Source organism: Leopardus geoffroyi, chromosome A2 (genome assembly GCF_018350155.1).
Source record: "Leopardus geoffroyi isolate Oge1 chromosome A2, O.geoffroyi_Oge1_pat1.0, whole genome shotgun sequence".
Lineage (NCBI taxonomy): Eukaryota > Metazoa > Chordata > Mammalia > Carnivora > Felidae > Leopardus > Leopardus geoffroyi.
Genome location: NC_059331.1, coordinates 30,367,391 through 30,384,948, shown reverse-complemented (window position 1 = coordinate 30,384,948; position 17,558 = coordinate 30,367,391). Strand labels below are relative to the sequence as shown.

Below are 17,558 nucleotides of genomic sequence, written 5' to 3'. Positions count from 1 at the left end.
CGGGCTGATGATTGGTTACGGTTTTTGGAAATAACAGCATTTTGTTTGGGGAAAACTAAAGCAAACCCACTTGTGTACCCACTAAACAAGATACTGTGTGCAAAACACTCTGCACATTGTCTGCTTTATGTACGATTTCTTGTTTTGTCTGTACAACAGTCTCGTGAGTTAGGTCCCGATATTATTCCCATCTTACCAGCAAGGCATCTGAGGCTGCGACAGGTTAGGTCAATTACTCCAAGTCGCACAGCTGTTACAATGCCACAAGCTAAGACTTGAACTGAGTTGGGAGCTTTTTTTCCTACCAACTCCACCCCTTCTAAAGGATGTTAACATCTTCTAAGATGGTGCCTTCACTCGCTTCCTTGTTCTTTCTATTAAAATGGTGCTGTGAGTTCTTTTCATGAGTTAGAACCCCATCCAAAGTGCAGTACTCTTCTTAAGAGAAAACCTATAAGTGAGAGAACATATCCTGAATATACATCACAAGGGAATTTTCACCTGTCGTCCTCAGAGGTTTATGTACCAGTCAAGTCAGATTTTGGAATTCCACTAGTATATTTAAAATTTATAATTATTCTTCCACAATGTGCACATTGGCTATTGTGTATACATTATTAGTGGAGTCGATATACCATCCCTTCCTATGGGCAATGTTTGCCTGATGTGCATATTTTTCAAAAGTTATTATATGGTCATTAAAAGACGTTTGTTTTCGGGGCACCTGGGTGGCGCAGTCGGTTAAGCGTCCGACTTCAGCCAGGTCACGATCTCGCGGTCTGTGAGTTCGAGCCCCGCGTCGGGCTCTGGGCTGATGGCTCAGAGCCTGGAGCCTGTTTCTGATTCTGTGTCTCCCTCTCTCTCTGCCCCTCCACCGTTCATGCTCTGTCTCTCTCTGCCCCAAAAATAAATAAACGTTGAAAAAAAAAAAAAGATTTAAAAGACGTTTGTTTTCATGTGAACCAGATATTCTATTTGGGATCGTATGCCCCAAATGTTATACCCATTGTCAAGGCTAGGTTAAAAGCATTAGAAACCAACTGCCAAGCATTGAAAAACGCATGGCATCCTGCCATATGCAATTCAAGGTAATAACAATAAACTAAGTATAAAGGAATCCACCAGACTCTGATTTTTTTCCATGGGATCACTTCACAGATTTTCTTCTTTCTTTCCTCTCTGTTTTTAATTATAAGGTACCAAACATTTTCAAAATAAAAACACTGGTGCTTCTGCTTCGCTGTGCTCCACACACATGCTTCTGCCCATCGGGCACTCCAATGTTAGTTGATTGATTCAGTAAAACTCTCCTTCCCACGTGCTAAAGCACTTGGCTTTTTTCATGAAGAGAGTAGAGCAAGACTGCAATTAGATTTTGTGCAGATACTATTGATTGGTTTGCTAATTACTGTTTAACAGTAAACAGTCTTTGTCTCTGTGATGTTTGCTGGGTCCAGCCACAGACTCATTTTACACATTTTCTCAATGAAATTTCTGTTTGGGTTTGTTTTAGAAGTCTGGTTCATTTTTATATTTGTCAAATTTAAGCTTTTTTTTCATTTTACAAATATTATTGCCGATAAGTGTCAGACTTAATTCTTTATCTTATGTGATGCAATATTTCAGTTGAATTCAACGCAATGTGGAAATGACATTCAGAACCATGATGATGGTATGGCAATGAATATCTTGAATCTATTTAACAAAAGATTTTGTGGAGAGACCGCCAGGGAATGAAATTAATTCCCCCCCCCTTTTTTTTCAAGTTCTGAAAGCCAGTTCAGGCCAGGCAGACCTTAGCAATAATTCTCCATGTTTAGAGTTATTCACCAGTCTGTAAATTTGTAGATTGCAAATCTTAATTAGAAAGCTCATTTGACTAATGACATAAATTAAAAGAAAATGCCATTTCTTTGTATTAATTAACTGAAAATAATAGTTATCAATGTGCTAATGAGTCTCTGGAAATTGCCATTATATCTATAGTGACCCCAGTATTTTTTTTTCTATAGTAGCTAGTTTATTTGAAAGAGCTTCTTTTTAGTCTGGTGAGAATATAGGCATTGAGAAATCACTGAATAGTTAATATTAAGATTTGAGTGACAGGAAATAATGTAGGGTATTAATTATTTACTGTATTCATTAGTGAAGTTTCGAGAGTCTTGGGATGCTTGTTCCCGGGAAGTCTAATCCACTGAAGCAAAAGTCCATAATCAAAGGTTCAAGATCAACACTTAACTTGGGAGAGCTCCAAGTTCATTACTCTTCCCTTTCTCCCTCCCCCTTCACTCTTGGGCAGGGGAGAAGCTAGGATTTCTTTCTCCACCTTACTCCAGGATCCAATTGCTTTCCTGTCAGTATCTGTCTGGGTCAAGACTCTTTGGATTACAAATGACAGACACCTAGGTCAAACTGGCTTAAGCCAAAAATGAGATTTATTTGCTCAAGCAACTTAATAGTCTAGGAATAGACCTGGTTTCAGCTGTGGCTGGATCCAGAGACTCCAAAGATGTCAGAAGATGGGTATCTTTCTCCCCATACCTCAGCTTTGTTCTTCCCTGTGTTGGTTTTATTCTTAGGCTGGTTCTCTGCATGTGAAGGACTCTGGCAGATTCCGGTCTTGCCCTACCAGCTTAGCAACCACATCAGCAAAGAGAAGACCTCTTTGCTGAGAGCCCCAGCAAAAGGCCCCAGGTGACTTGGTTGGGCTGTCATGGGTCGTGTGGCCTTTCTGGAGCCAATCACGACAGATGGAGGCTGGACTAGACCAGGGGATCAGTGCTATGACAGATACTGCCTCTGGAGCCTATGAGCAGGCTCAACTACACTGGAACCATCTAGAGTGAAAGTGCAGTGGTTTCTCATTGAGAAATTAGGGTGCTTTCTACCAGAAGAAGAATGTTGGAATGTATGCTCTGCTGGCAAAACCAATAGATATCCTCCTAAATACCCCATCTCTCTCTCTCTCTCTCTCTCTCTCTCTCTCACACACACACACACACACACACACACACATACACACACACACACACACACTCACACATATTCCACCCCACCATACCACACCTTCAAATCCCAGTTTGCTAATGGTAATGACATATGGAAACAACTTTTCCTCAAACAGTTCTGAAAGGATTCTACTAGAATAAGTCATTTCAGTCATTGGCCTTGTTTTGCTAAGGCAGTAATAGTTTTTCAGCACACTAGAGTAGTAAAGAAAAATTTTTTAGATGAAAGGAGTGAGTAGGCTCTGTCCCTTTTCTATCTGTGCCCATCCAGCCCAGTCTGAACCCCGCTGGCCAGCATTAGCATCAAGCCACTCGGGCCTGTGACCTGATCTGGGCTGGGATAAAGGGAGCCAGGATTCCCTCTGGCTCCTGAGAGCATGCAGGTTTATTTTATCCTTTCCTGGCGGCCTTGATCATCAAAGCCGATCAGGCGGGCAGCAGATTAATCCTATAATCTCCTCCATTCCGGCTTTGAGAGCTGGGCGTTGAAGTGGGTGCTTGCTCCGAGATCTGGGAGATCCGGCTGGGCAACTCCATCCCCTTCCCACAGCTGTGGTCCTGAGACATCAGAGAGCTCTCCCGTTTCTCCGTAACTCACACAGTGGGTTTAGGACAACTCTAACTCTCAGTGCTTTTAAGACAGATGTCTATGCCGTAAGCCCTCTCACCTTGCATTCTCGCCCTTATCCCCCATTTCCCTGCTTCATTTTGGCTCTTTACATGCCAGTCCTGGCATCAGAGCAAAGAAGTAGATGGAAAAATTTTACAAAACCTCTGTCACTCAGAGCCTCCCTGGAAGGACACATGGGGGATTGGTGGGAGGCAGAGATGCACACACCCCTATTTAAAAAAAATTTTTTAATGTGTATTTAGTTTTGAGAGAGATAGAGTATGAGCGGGGGAGGGGCAGAGGGAGAGGGAGACAGAATCTGAAGCAGGCTCCAGGCTCTGAGCTGTCATTACAGAGCCCGACGCGGGACTCGAACCCACAAGCTGTGAGATCATGACCCGAGCTGAAGTCAGACCCTTAACCGACTGAGCCACCCGGGTGCCACACATACCCATTTTAGAACTTTACAGCTGATATCTGGGCTTCAGCCAGTGGAGCTGCTCTGACTGAGTTTGTTTTGTTTTGCTCTGTTTTGTTTTGTTCTTAGCCAATCTCTAACACAGTCCTGGGTGGTTTTGTCAAACTAACTTTGTTGTAGAAGACAGAATTTTGGGGTTGCCTGGGTGGCTCAATCGGTTAAGTGTCTGATTCGACTTCGGCTCTGGTCATGATCCCACGGTTTGTGAGTTCAAGCTCCATGTCAACGCTCTGCACTGACAGCACAGAGGCTGCTTGGGATGCTCTCTCTCCCTTTCTCTCTGCCCCTCCCCTGTTTGCACGCTCTCGCTCTCAAAATAAATAAATGAACATTTAAAAAGAAAAGAATTTTGCAGTTGCTAGCAGCAAGAACTGACCAGCTGGTTAAATTAAGCAATGATGATGATGATGATGATGATGATAGTATAACAGCACAACAATAATAACAGCAACAAGAGTGATTAAAGGAAATAGCCAAGCTCCCGAAAAGAGGGAACCCTGGCCGCTCAACTTCAGGAAGCGGGTGGCCTTATAGTGACTCCCCATCATTGGTCTAAATCTCCGCCAACCCGACTCCATTCTTGTGCCATCCCGCTCTGGATCTGAAACCCACAAGGGGAAGTCTCACTGGCCAACCACAGGTTCCAACCTGCCACATGGCTAAGGAAGGACACGCTCCCATGCCTAACAGTCCCACTGAGGCCGTGTGCAGTGGCACAGACATTCTCAGACTGAGGGACTATTATCAGCAGGGGAGGACACGTGGCAGGCACAAACTACAGGTGTCTTCAACACTGGGTGACGTACTGTATTCAGTCTCTATGGTGGACTTTTTTTTTTTTTTTTTATCTAAGAAAAGTGGAAGTCAGGTCAAATCTGGCTATTTTTCTGAAATGAAGCTCTGTATTTTCCAGTATGCAAAAACCACTGTAACCCCTCAGTGGCCTTCCAACAGATGTATCCCTGGGAGAAGAGTAACTACCCAGTATAAAGACATTTGTTCCGAGGGGAACGCAGAGCAAGGAAGGAGGGGGCAGAGGTCAGAGTGATTCGGAGGATGTTTTGTGTCTGAAAGATGTGGCATTGAATTCTAGTTCCTCTGCACACTGGCTGGGGGACCTCGGCCAAGTCTGAGCCTTAGGTACTTTCTCTGTACTAGGACCTCCGTGCACAGTTGTCAGGACTAAATTACACACACACACACACACACACAAAACCTCACCCTAAATATGGCACCTGGAAAGTAACATCATAACTATATTAAGGTTAGAGGAGGAGACTGGCGGTCCACACACGTCTGCTGCATAGAAACAGTAGGAGAGAATTGAAAGTTGGTAGAATCAATCCCCTCCCTAGTTTCAGGCCCTGGGCATGAGGTAGGGTGGGGAGTACAAAGTCGATGTGGGGGGCCAGGGTCTAGAACTAGGAAACGGAGCTGCTTTTGTTGCTAAGCTACTGCTCCCTACCACGGGTCTGGGTCCCAGATCTGCTTCTGAAGTTTGCCCCAGGATCTTTTACTTTTTGATGAAAGATACCTTTCCGATCCAAAGGTCATTTTATTTTAGAAACTAACATGCTCCTTGTCTCGATGAAGGTAAAGTATGTAAGTTGTTCCATGTAGGAAGAGGTGTTTTAAGTGATCATAAAGTAAAACATAATATAAAAATGATAACTATGTGATATATAGATTATAAAAATAGACCATGTAGAAAACAACCCTAAAGCCCATGGTTGGAAAACCACCCATAATCCCATCATGCTAGACAACTACTATTAAATTTTGGTATGTATCTTTTCAGGTATTTTTAATGTGTCTATACACATGAAGATAGCTATTTGATTTCCAAATTAAGACTATCAGGGGAACTCCTACAAAATATTGCTAACCCAGTTGTGTCATTTAGCACAGTGGGTTTTAATTTCTTTCCTATCTCTGCAAAACTCACACTTAGGACATATTCTCATCAGTTTTATCTCCTATCCTGTTCTCAGTCCAGGGTCATACTCCTATCGCCCAACTTCACCTTACCTTTGGAATTATCTGCTTTAACAGTATTTCAGGACACCTTTTGATGCTAATGAAAAAATATTGTCTTCTTCCATGGCTACGTGATATTCTGTTTAAAAATAACAGCTAACTCTTATGACGTTACTTCGTGAAGGTAAGAGGCACGATTACGGACACCATGCTGACCAAATGATATGCATTGTTGCGGTGAATCCTCATCCAAATCCTACACGGGAGGGTCGTTACGATTCCCGTGTGAACGATGGGGCAGCCGAATCCCAGAAAGATTAAGTAACTTGCAAAAACAGCAACTGGTAGAGTCTGAACTTGAACCCAGGGCCGTCTGACACTCTGGTCCACCCCGCCCAGTACCTGTGTGGCATTCGTTAGTAGCAACCGGGCCGTTGTGGGTGGTGGATGTTTTTAAACCTTATTTACTCTAACATGTAGGTATTTCTCTTATTTACGTTGGGATGATAGGCTTTTGTAGAGCTGGAAAGGATCAGGAAGTGGGAGCTGGGCCAGCTTTCCCCCGTACCCTGTACAGTCATTAAGACCTGGTGTGCGAGTGTGTTCCTAAAACAACCTTGAAGCTGCTTGGCTCTGGCAGTGGAGGGAAGGACTGATGGATGAGGCCGAGTCACTGAATTGACTGCCCTTCACCATTCGGTATTTATTTGTTTATCTTCCATCTGCCATTATGACCTGTCTGGGAAGTTGCCAGAGGAGCAGGAAGGATTTATGGATGTGCCACACGGAACCGAGCCGGCGGCTGAGGTCTCTTGCGATAGTCGCCAAAAAACAAAACCGGGAACAAAGACGCCGGCTAGAGCTCCTGGTACAAATGGGTTTCCAGGGCGGTTTTTAGAGACAGTCAAGTACATCGGTTCTCAGGGGCTGTATTCGCTACAGGGCGAGGCTGGCCCAGACCCTTCTGACCCTTCGCTTCTGACAGGCTGCGAAGCCCGGACAGATGATGTGCCTGGAAAATTAGTTTTTTGCCGTCACTTTTTCTCCCCATGGCTGCCTCCTGTTTGGCACTCCATCTTTGTGGTCTCCTTAGTCTCCGGTCTCCTTTTGCACGCTTTTGACATGCCACTCATCTCCTCTCGATCTGGGGCCTGGCTGTCGTATCTTAGCTCCGGACAGATGGAGCCCTCTGCTTTTCAAAGTCCTTCCAGTTTGTCAAAGAAGAGTGGCTGAATCAACCCCATGTGACAGCAAAGGAGAGTGAGGTTTCTGGAAGTTAAGCGACTTGTCTAAGGCCATCTGCTAGGAGTTCAATAAATATTTACTGAGTGGCTACTTTATACAAAGGAAGGGGCTCCGTGAAGCAGGATCCAGGGGTCACCCAGCCAGTGACAGATGCCAGCTAGGAACAATGTGCCAACATCGTTTCTTTAATTTTTAAAAATTTTTTAACATTCATTTATTTTTGAGAGGGAGAGAGAGACACACAGAGCGCAAGCAGGGGAGGGACAGAGAGAGGGGGGAGACATAGTATGAGAAGCAGGCTTCAGGCTCTGAGCTGCCAGCACAGAGCCCGACTCGGGGCTCCAACTCATAGACCGTGAGATCACGACCTGAGCCGAAGTCAGAGGCTTAACCGACTGAGCCACCCAGGAGCCCCAGTATCATCATTTCTTACCTCCCGTTATCATGTCCCAGGGCAAATCTAGCCTCAGCCCCTTGTTTTAAGAGACCAGTATATTGTGCTTCCTCATTTCCCTTTACTTCCCTGCTCCCGTCCACATATAATCTCAATAGGCTCTCTGCTTTGAGACATCTCCTTTGTTGCTGTTGCTTATTCACTCATTAAGCACAGCGTCGACTATGTGCCAGGTGCTGCCTTAGGCACTCAGAAGAAGGAATGGGAAAAAAAAAACAGCTACAACTCCTGCCTTCCTGGGACTTCTAGTCTAGCTGGAGCCCAGATATTAACCAAACAGTCACAGACACAAATGGCAGTTCTGGAAGGGTTTTGGAGGAAAGGAATACGGTGCTAAGAGCTTATAAACAGGGGCCTGCCCCAGGTTTGCGGGACACTGGTCTGGACAGATGGGAGGAGGGTATGGCTGCTGGTTGAATGTTTTAAGTTACCTCTGATTTTCGTTAGAGCTGACAATGAATAATTCAACCCTTCGCATCCCCACCACTGCTCTCACCCATGGGTGCTCCTGCAAGTACACCCCACCTGGCCTACTGCCTGTTCTCTTGCCCCCTTCAGATTGGTTTTCCACATTAAAGCCAGAGAATGTGGATTTGATCAGGCCATGTCCCTGCTTAAAACCTGCAATGGCTGCTCGCTGCCCTTCAGATAAAGACCGGTATCCTTAATGTGGCCTCCCTTGCCTCCCACCATCTGGCTCCTTCCTGCCACTGGTCTCTCCTGTCTTCTCACTCCCACCCACCCGGAACTTGCTCCAAGGCAGACCCAGCCACAGTGGCTCTCCCTACTTCCTCAGACACTCAGGGTCTTGACACATTTTGTTCCTCCTCTCTGAAATACTCTTTCATGCTCTTTTTACCTACCCATCATTCCCATATCATCCCAAAGGAGTTTTGCTCCAGGAAGGATTTCCTGACTCCCTGCTGGAATATTCCTGGCAATAGACCACCCGTGTGCATCCCCCTTGAAAACACTTGTCCCAGGTTATAATATTTCTATGGCATTATTAGGATGATGTCGCAGAGGCATGAGGGCTGGATCCACATCTGTTTTGCTCACCACTGTCTTGCCGGCACCTGGCACAGTGTCTCTTCCCTAGTGAGTGCGCAAAGAAACGATGAACGTGATCATGAAGAAGAGTATAAACATGACAGCTGGAAGGGCAACCTCAAAATTTTAAAATTCAATGGTCTCCATGTACAGATAAGACACTGGCGAACCAGAGAGGGGAGGTGACTTCCCCAAGGCCACACAGCAAGTTAGTAGTACAACTGGCCCGGACCATGGTTTACAGCTCCTGCCTCAATCCTATACCCCAGAAACTTCCTCTGTTTGCCTCAAAACTTTGACGTACTTTGAGACGCAGACCTGTAACTGAGACGCAAGGTGTTAGGTAGATGGCAGAACTATCCGCATTAAACATTGTAGATTCTCAGGTAAATTCTTTAGTTCATTAACGCTCATAAGGCTTGAGGATTTAGTTGAAGCTTGTTCCCTACAGTTGATTTTTTTTTAATGTTTTTTTATTTATTTCTGAGACAGAGAGAGACAGAGCATGAGCAGGGGAGGGGCCGAGAGGGGGGAGACACAGAATCTGAAGCAGGCTCCAGGCTCTGAGCTGTCAGCACACAGCCCGACGCGGGGCTCGAACCCACGGACTGCGAGATCATGACCTGAGCTGAAGTCAGACGCTTAACCGACTGAGCCACCCAGGCGTCCCACTACAGTTGATTTTTAAATGAGCTCTAAGATCTCCACTGAGCACCAGTTCCCAGGCATGGAGGAGCTGGCCACGGCCCTTGGCTGTGAAGCAAACCCTCAGCCCTCCTTCTTTCTGAATTAGTTCATTATGTTGGCAGTAGGTGGAGACCAGCGTTCTGACATCTCTCCTCCCTGAGGAAGGCTTTGTCATGAAGCAGGAGGCAATGGGATGTCCCCCAAGCAGTGCCGTCTCCTGGCTAACAGGTGCATTTCCTGAAATCCGCCGGGGGGGGGGGTGGCAAACGTGTGTTCCGCCTCTTGAAGGGTATTTGTGCACCTGCTGAAGTGTGAAAGTGTGATCGGGACACAGCTCAAAAGTGGCCGATGTTCCCTCTTTGTGACTATGAAGCAACAGCTTCACCATCTTGTTTTACACCCCAGAACCACGTGGCTTGTGCACATCTCCACATGGTGGGTACTGGAACAGAAGTCAACTGTTCTTAATGGGTGGCTTGGTTCTAGGACCCAGCCAGCGCCAGCCAAACAACCAAGCGTCCTTCCGCAGGCAAGAGAGGTTCTCCACCAGGCAGGTGAGACCCTTAGGGAAGGAAGGAACCAGGGTGAAGTAACAAACAACACAAACAAAAACCCCACAACTACAACAAAAAAAAAAACATACTTTTATAATCAGCCAGTTTGAGTTACCAGAGTTACCTACCCCTCTCTAGAGTCTTGGTTTTCCAGTCTCCAAGGTAGGCAGAATATAATGCCTACCTTCTTCATTCATTCCCTTTTAAAGGGCCAGGCTCTATACCAGAGATAGGTGACAATGTGGGGAACAAGATGAGCCCAGTCCTAATGGAGTTTACATTTCAAGAAGGGAGACATTAAATACATGTTCACGTGATACCTGTTCAATTTTGGGTGGGATGAGTCTCCTTGAGAGGATAAAATGGGCTGTAAATCATGGTTACCTGGTAAGGGTCAGACATCGTGCCGGGTACTTTGTATGTAATAACCACAACCATGGTGGGGTTCCCATCCACGATGGTGACGGGGGAAGACCCTGAACTCCCCTCCTCCATGGAGACAACCCACATCTGCACCTATCTGTGGAGCATTTCCTACTGAAGAAGAACTGAAGGCTGACTGAATAGCTTCTGCCCAACAAAAGCCGAAGAGAGCACACAGAGAACAGTAAGAGACGGAGACAGGGTAATGAAGGGGACCCACACCCCCAAAGCTCCCAATTGCCGTACGAAGGGATAGTCCTGAGGGACCTGGAGCAGATCCCTGGGGCGCAGAAAAAAGCCGCAATTTAAAAGAGCAACGAGGAAAAAAACAAAAAAAAAGAGCAAGTAGAATAATACAAAGGGACCAGCCCTAGAACGCAGCAGCCAGCTGGCAGGGGAGCTGCTGGAATCCTCTAGGGGTCAGAGAGACTGGTGGACAGCACAGTTTATACTCCCTCCATGTGACAGGAGCAGGGTCTGGACGGACACCAGACCCTGCCTGCCGCCTCAGCAAGCTCTTGGTTGGGGGGGGGGGGGCCCTAGCCCACCCCAGCCCCACCCTCCCCGCAAGCCAGCCCCAGCCCTGGGCGCACCAGGATACCTCTGGTCAGAGCTGACTGTAGCTCTAGCCGCTGCGATAAGGTGACCCAGGTCCAGAGCACACAAGAACACATCGAGTCGACACCCCTTTGGCTTTGGGCAGTTTGAGCTAGGGCACCCCCTGCACACAGTCATCCGCGACCTCGCGGCCCACACCTGCTTCAGCTCCAGCTCCCCCTCCCCCGCTAGGTCCCCCTCCCCGTGCAGAATGCCCCGGGAAACGCCCTCCTTGTTTCCAGCCCGACTCCAGGTCACGCCCTGCATGGAGTGCCTCCGGGCTCTCCACCCAGAACCTCACCTCGGCTCCGCTCGCCCCGCTCGGAGACACCCTGGCTTGCGAGAGTTGGTGAGGATGTGGAGAAGGAGGAAAGCTCATGCACTGTTGGCGGGAATGCACATTGGTGCGGCCGCTCTGGAAAACAGGGTGGGGGTTCCTCAAAAAATGAAAAACAGAATTGCCACACGATCCAGCAATTCCACTCCTGGGTATTTACCGGAAGAAAACAAAATCCTGATGTGAAAAGATCTATGCACCCCTGTGTTCAGCGCAGCATTAGGTACAGCAGCTAATAACCTAGTGTCCGTCCGTAAATGAATGGATAGCAAACGTGGTACTCGTGTGGGTACACACATGCACACAGGAGAACATTACTCCGCCCTAAAGAGAATGAGTCCTTGCCGTTGGCTACACCACGGAGGGTATTATTGCTAAGTGAACTCAGTGCAAAAGAACATGACAAATACTGGGGCGCCTGGGTGGCTCAGTCGGTTAAGCGTCCGACTTCGGCCCAGGTCATGATCTCGCAGTCTGTGGGTTCGAGCCCCGCGTCGGGCTCTGGGCTGATGGCTCGGAGCCTGGAGCCTGTTTCAGATTCTGTGTCTCTCTCTCTGTGACCCTCCCCTGTTCATGCTCTGTCTCTCTCTGTCTCAAAAATAAATGTTAAAAAAAAAATTAAAACAAAAAAAAAACACAACATGACAAATACTGTCTGATTCCACTGATATGCGAAGTCCAAAAACCCAAACAAATGGATAAATAAACAAAAAGGCAGAAACGGACCCATACAGACGGAGAGCAAATGGATGGCTGCCAGAGGGGAGGGAGGGGGCCGCATGGGCAAAATGGGCGAAGGGGAGTGGGAGATACAAGCTTCCGGTTAGGAGGTGAGTAAGTCCGAAGATAAAAAGCGGACCGTAGGGAGTATAGTCAGTGGTGTGGTAGCAGGGTTTATGCTGACAGATGGTAGCTACGTGGTGGTAAGCGTAGCATAACATAGAAACTTGTCAAATCAGTATGTTATGTGCCTGAAACTAACGTAACATCATGTGTTGACTGTAGTTCAATTTAAAAAGTAAAAAAATAAATAACCATAATAACAAGCCATCTGGCATTACTCTGGTCCACTTTTTAAAGTGGTTATCGTATATTAATCCGTTTAATCCTCACTTAAAAATACCTATGATGCAGGGACACCTGGGTGACTCAGTTAAGTGCCTGACTCTCTGTTGCGGCTCTGGTCGGGATCTCATGGTTCATGAGTTCAAGCCCCGCATTGGGCTTAACCTTGAACAGTGCAGACTCTGCTTGGGATTCTATTTCTCTCCCTCTGTCTCTGCCCCTCCCCTGCTTGTGTTCTTTCTCTCTCTCTCTCTCTCAAAATAAATAAATAAACCCCCCAAAATACCTATGAGGTAGACTACTATTATCCCATTTTATAGATGAAAAAAACTGAGGTACAAAGAGGTTAACTTGACGAGAGGAACACAGCCATTAGATGGCAGAGAAAGGACCCAGGCTGTTTGAGTGTGGAGGCCGTGTACCGTATCCCGCCTCTCGTGATATTACCATCCCATTTAATCCCTTTAACAACCTGGTAAGTACTCTTGTTATTTGTGTTTTCTAGATTTGGCCACAAAAACAAAACACGGAAGTGACTTCTCTGAGTTCACCCAACTAGGAGGGGAGGTAGTGGGGCAGGATACAGCCCATGCTGGTCCCTTCTGTGGTACCCAGGATGGCAATCAGCCCCAGGACACTGAGTCCCTGACATCTTTCTTGTCCCTGTTCCTGCTTAGGTGTTCCTGAAGAGCGACCGCGTGGCCCGCATGGTCCAGAGCGGGGGCTGCTCCGCCAATGACTCCAGGGAGGTCTTCAAGAAGCACATTGAGAAAAGGGTGCGCAGCCTGCCCGAGATAGATGGCCTCAGCAAGGAGACCGTGCTGAGCTCCTGGATGGCCAAGTTTGATGCCATCTACCGTGGGGAAGAGGACCCCAGGAAGCAGCAGGCCCGGATGACAGCCAGCGCAGCCTCTGAGCTGATTTTGAGCAAGGAGCAACTCTACGAGATGTTCCAGAACATTCTTGGGATCAAGAAGTTTGAACATCAGCTCCTATACAATGCATGCCAGGTAAGGTGTCTGTCACCTGGGCCCAGCGCTGTGAGTGAGTAGGGTCACATTATGACTTCTGCATGCCTTAGGCACTGTTGTCTTCAGGGGACGTTTCTTGATTTAAAAAAAAAAAAAAATTAATTAGAAGTTATATTTTACAACTGCATTGGTAAAAATTGAATATAATCTAGGCCAGAATATGTTCATGTTCATCTTCTGGTTTAAAAAAAAAAAATGAAAACATTTTTGCAAGCTCCTAAAAGTCTTGTGGGCCCTATGTACTGTGTACAGCCTGTCTCATAGGTAGGTTGGTTTTAGGAGTAAGGCCTGACTCCTTTGTGCTTCTGAAAAAGCTGAAAGCTCAAAATAATTTTTTAAAAAAGATTGTTTTGCCTTTGAAGTATATGATGCTTACCAGGTGAGTGGCTTATGATTCCTCAGCTTGGGAGACAACTGAACTTAGTACCTCATCATCAAGAGTAATTATTTAAAATAGAAAGCTTCCAGAAGGCCGGAGTGTATCATACCATTAACAATATATTAGTCACACTATGAATTCCAAGTGGATTTGAGGGGGCTAGCTGAGACTCTGCGTGAACCCATCCAAAGTGGGTCTCTATATTCTCTGGATCAGGGGTTATCCAGTCAACAAATACTTTGCAGCATTCACAGATTTTAGTAAGTGTCCCTTGGGAGCATTTTTCAAATTCACATCCCCAAGCCCCAAACCTAGAGATTCTAATTCTGCATTCTCAGGACAGGGCCCAGGAATCGGCACTTGAAACTAGGGCTTCCCTTCCTGGTAGTTTTACTGCCCTTCTCCTTCTAAGAACCATTGAAGAAACCCAGTTGTGCCCTAATTTCCCTGGGCTAACTCTGCCCCTCGCATAGGTTAAATTAAGACACTATAGTGTATTGGCTGAGTTGTGCCTTGCTCAGAATCAGACAGACCGAGGTAAATCTTACTATGACCTTCGCCAGTTTTGTGGCCTTGGGGAGTTAGTGAACCTCCTCACCCATGAGCTTGGAATGAAATTGTTCTAAGGATTCAATGTGTATAAAGCCCAGAGCAACATGGGACACTTTATAAATGGTAGCAGTTAAAATATAGGATAGTCTACCAGAAGAGGCAAAAAGTCAACAGACAGTATCAGAATAGTGCCATACAAACTTAACATAAGAACTACAAGATCTTAGGGTGCCTGGGTGGTTTAGTTGGTTGAGCATCAGACTTCGGCTCAGGTCATGATTTCCCGGTTCGTGGGTTCGAGCCCCGTGTCAGGCTCTGTGCTGACTGCTCAGAGCCTGGAGCCTGGTTTGGATTGTGCGTCTCCCTCTCTCTCCACCCCTCCCCCTCTTATGCTCTGTCTCTCAAAAATAAATAAATGTTAAAAAAAATTAAAAAAAAAAAAAAAAGAACTACAGGATTTTGAGGCTTACTTCTTTCCTTCCTCATGGCTACTTTCTAGTTCAAGGAACCAGCATCTCTTACAGGATGACCACAGTGTCAACCCCACTGGTGACCCTGCCTCCCCTCTTGCCTCACAATAATATGCCCACCACACACCAGCTAGAGCAAGTTTTTTAAAATATAAATTGGACCTAGGGCACCTGGGTGACTTAGTCAGTAAAGTGTCAGACTCTCGGTCTCAGCTCAGGTCTTGATCTCAAGGTCATGAGTGAAAATCTCGCATGGGGTTCTGTGGTAGGTGTGGAGCCTTCTTAAAAAAACAACAACATGTATATTATATTATATTATATTATATTATATTATATTATATTATATTATATATAATGTGGATAACATTGCTTTTCTGTTTAAGAATTCCAGTAGCACCCCAATACCTTTAAAGTGACATCCCAGCTCCTCACTAAGGCTTGAGGCAGTGCATGAACCACTCTTGCTCACCCCGTTTTTCCCACACGCTCGCTCACTGGCTTTCATTCTGTCTCCCCAGCACACCAAATTGATTCTGGGTCTTTGCATTTGCTTCTCCTTCAGCTTAGAATGCTTTTTGCCGAGACCTTTCCATGACTGCCACAGCTTAAATGTCAAGTTCTCCAAGAGCTCTTCTAAGACCATCCCGTCAAAAGTGGGTTTTTTTGCCTACATCTCACATTCACTCTCTATCTCATCCTTTGTTCCATTTTTATCCCGGCTTTTACCACTATTTTCTATTCCTTGTTCATCTATTTTTACCTGTTTATTCCCTGTCTCACACTTAGGAAGGTGGTGATTCATCTTTGCCTTATTCACTAGTATTTCCATGAAACCGTGGCATGAAACAATTCTCGGCACATAGAGGTGCTCAATAATTGCCTACTGAGTTAATAAATGGAGGGGCGCCTCGGTGGCGCAGTCGGTTAAGCGTCCGACTTCAGCCAGGTCACGATCTCGCCGTCCGTGAGTTCGAGCCCCGTGTCGGGCTCTGGGCTGATGGCTCAGAACCTGGAGCCTGTTTCCGATTCTGTGTCTCCCTCTCTCTCTGCCCCTCCCCCGTTCATGCTCTGTCTCTCTCTGTTCCAAAAATAAACGTTGAAAAAAAAAATTAAAAAAAAAAATAAATGGATGATTGCAGTCTATTTTAACTGGTAGATAGGGTCTTGGTATCAACCATTATGGCTCACCCAGAACTTACCAGATATTTTAGTAAGTAGGAATCTGTTTATTATTTCATAATACAATATATACGTTATGTTCCTATTTTCTACTCAGTCGACTTCAATTCAGAATGCTGACTGCCAACCCAAAGGTTGATATTTCCTTTGCTGGGTCGAGAAATATTTTGAAATGACCAAATAAATCTCAATATGAAATTAAATTAAAATTTTCTTTTTGTATCAAATAATTGCTGCATCCCTACATGGCACTTTTAGAATGGGGTAAGCGTTGGTATTCCTACCTATCGCCAAGACCACCTTTTCTCCCACAAGAATATCGGTTGTCAAATGACCTGCTTGAGTTATGAGTAACCCTCAGAATGACAGAGCTGGTTAAGGGTTCCTAAACCTGCTAGTCACAAAATGATTCCGGGGATTAATTTTTCTTCTTATTATAACAGCTTATTGTGCTTATTTTCTGTCCTTGTTCAAACAGCAGCATTATTGGAACGAACGTGTCACCATGCCAGGTCTCATCTCCGTGTTTTTGGTTAAGTGGCAGGACTATGTTTTCCCCTAAAAATGAATGATTTAGACTCATAATTTCAACATGTTTTCCATGAGTTAGACAAGAAATATAGTACTACTGTTGACCTAAACAAAGAGGTAAACTGAGGCAAGCTCAAAATTGTTAAAAAGATGAGTGTATTCAGGAATAGCAGAGGAATTGCAACTCAGGGCACACAAACTATAGCGAGCTGTAGGCGAGTCTGTTGAAGGTTTGGAGTAGGCTGTATTTAAATCAGTCTCTCAGTCCTTAAGTGTTGTTTTCCTAAGGACACACGATTGAGATTTTTCCATTTTATGTCCTCTGGTTCCATTTTAGACTGAAATTCCTTCCCCCTTCCCCCTTTTGATCAAGATCTTTTTCAGGAAACACCTCTGGTCTATTATGTCATTCAGATTTTTTTTTTTTAAGTGTAATTGGCTCCTAGATAGCTCGTATTCTATGTCCCATGGAACTTAGGAAAGTAGTGCACAGGTGTCTTCTCCCATTAAGCTGAGGAGGACCATCCTCAGGGGTCTTGTCCCATGGAGGAGGGCGACGATATAGAATTTCACTTGCCTCTCTTGAACAACAAGAACACTGAGAATGAAAAATCTCAGCTATATCCCTCTGATGGAGGACAGTTTAGTTCCCACGGTCAGTTGAATTCTAGCAAAGGTCTTTGAAAGGAAAAGAATTTTATTTTGTACATACATTTGGGAATAAGGCATTTTTTGACTGATACCAAAGAGTAGACGTTTAATTAAAAACTTAATCTAGGGACCAAAAGCCCAGTGATAGCTATTGAGTGAAATGCACTTCTCGACCAGCTTCCCCACCTGCTATATTTAGCTGATCAAAAATGTCCCAAGTTCCAGGAGCCCGGTCAACTACTGCTACCAACTTGATATTGTCCTTCATTATTTTTAGTTC

General features: G+C 45.6%; 1 protein-coding gene across 29 annotated transcripts in view; it reads left to right on the top strand.

Annotated features, from left to right (window-relative positions):
• The window catches only part of CADPS (calcium dependent secretion activator), a 481,890-nt gene that overhangs the window by 111,076 nt on the left and 353,256 nt on the right, over positions 1–17,558 (top strand). For all 29 annotated transcript variants that reach the window (XM_045496967.1, XM_045496969.1, XM_045496972.1 and 26 more), the window contains exon 3: positions 13,163–13,495. In XM_045496967.1, the coding sequence (XP_045352923.1) occupies positions 13,163–13,495 (333 nt within the window). The remainder of the gene's footprint in view (positions 1–13,162; positions 13,496–17,558) is intronic.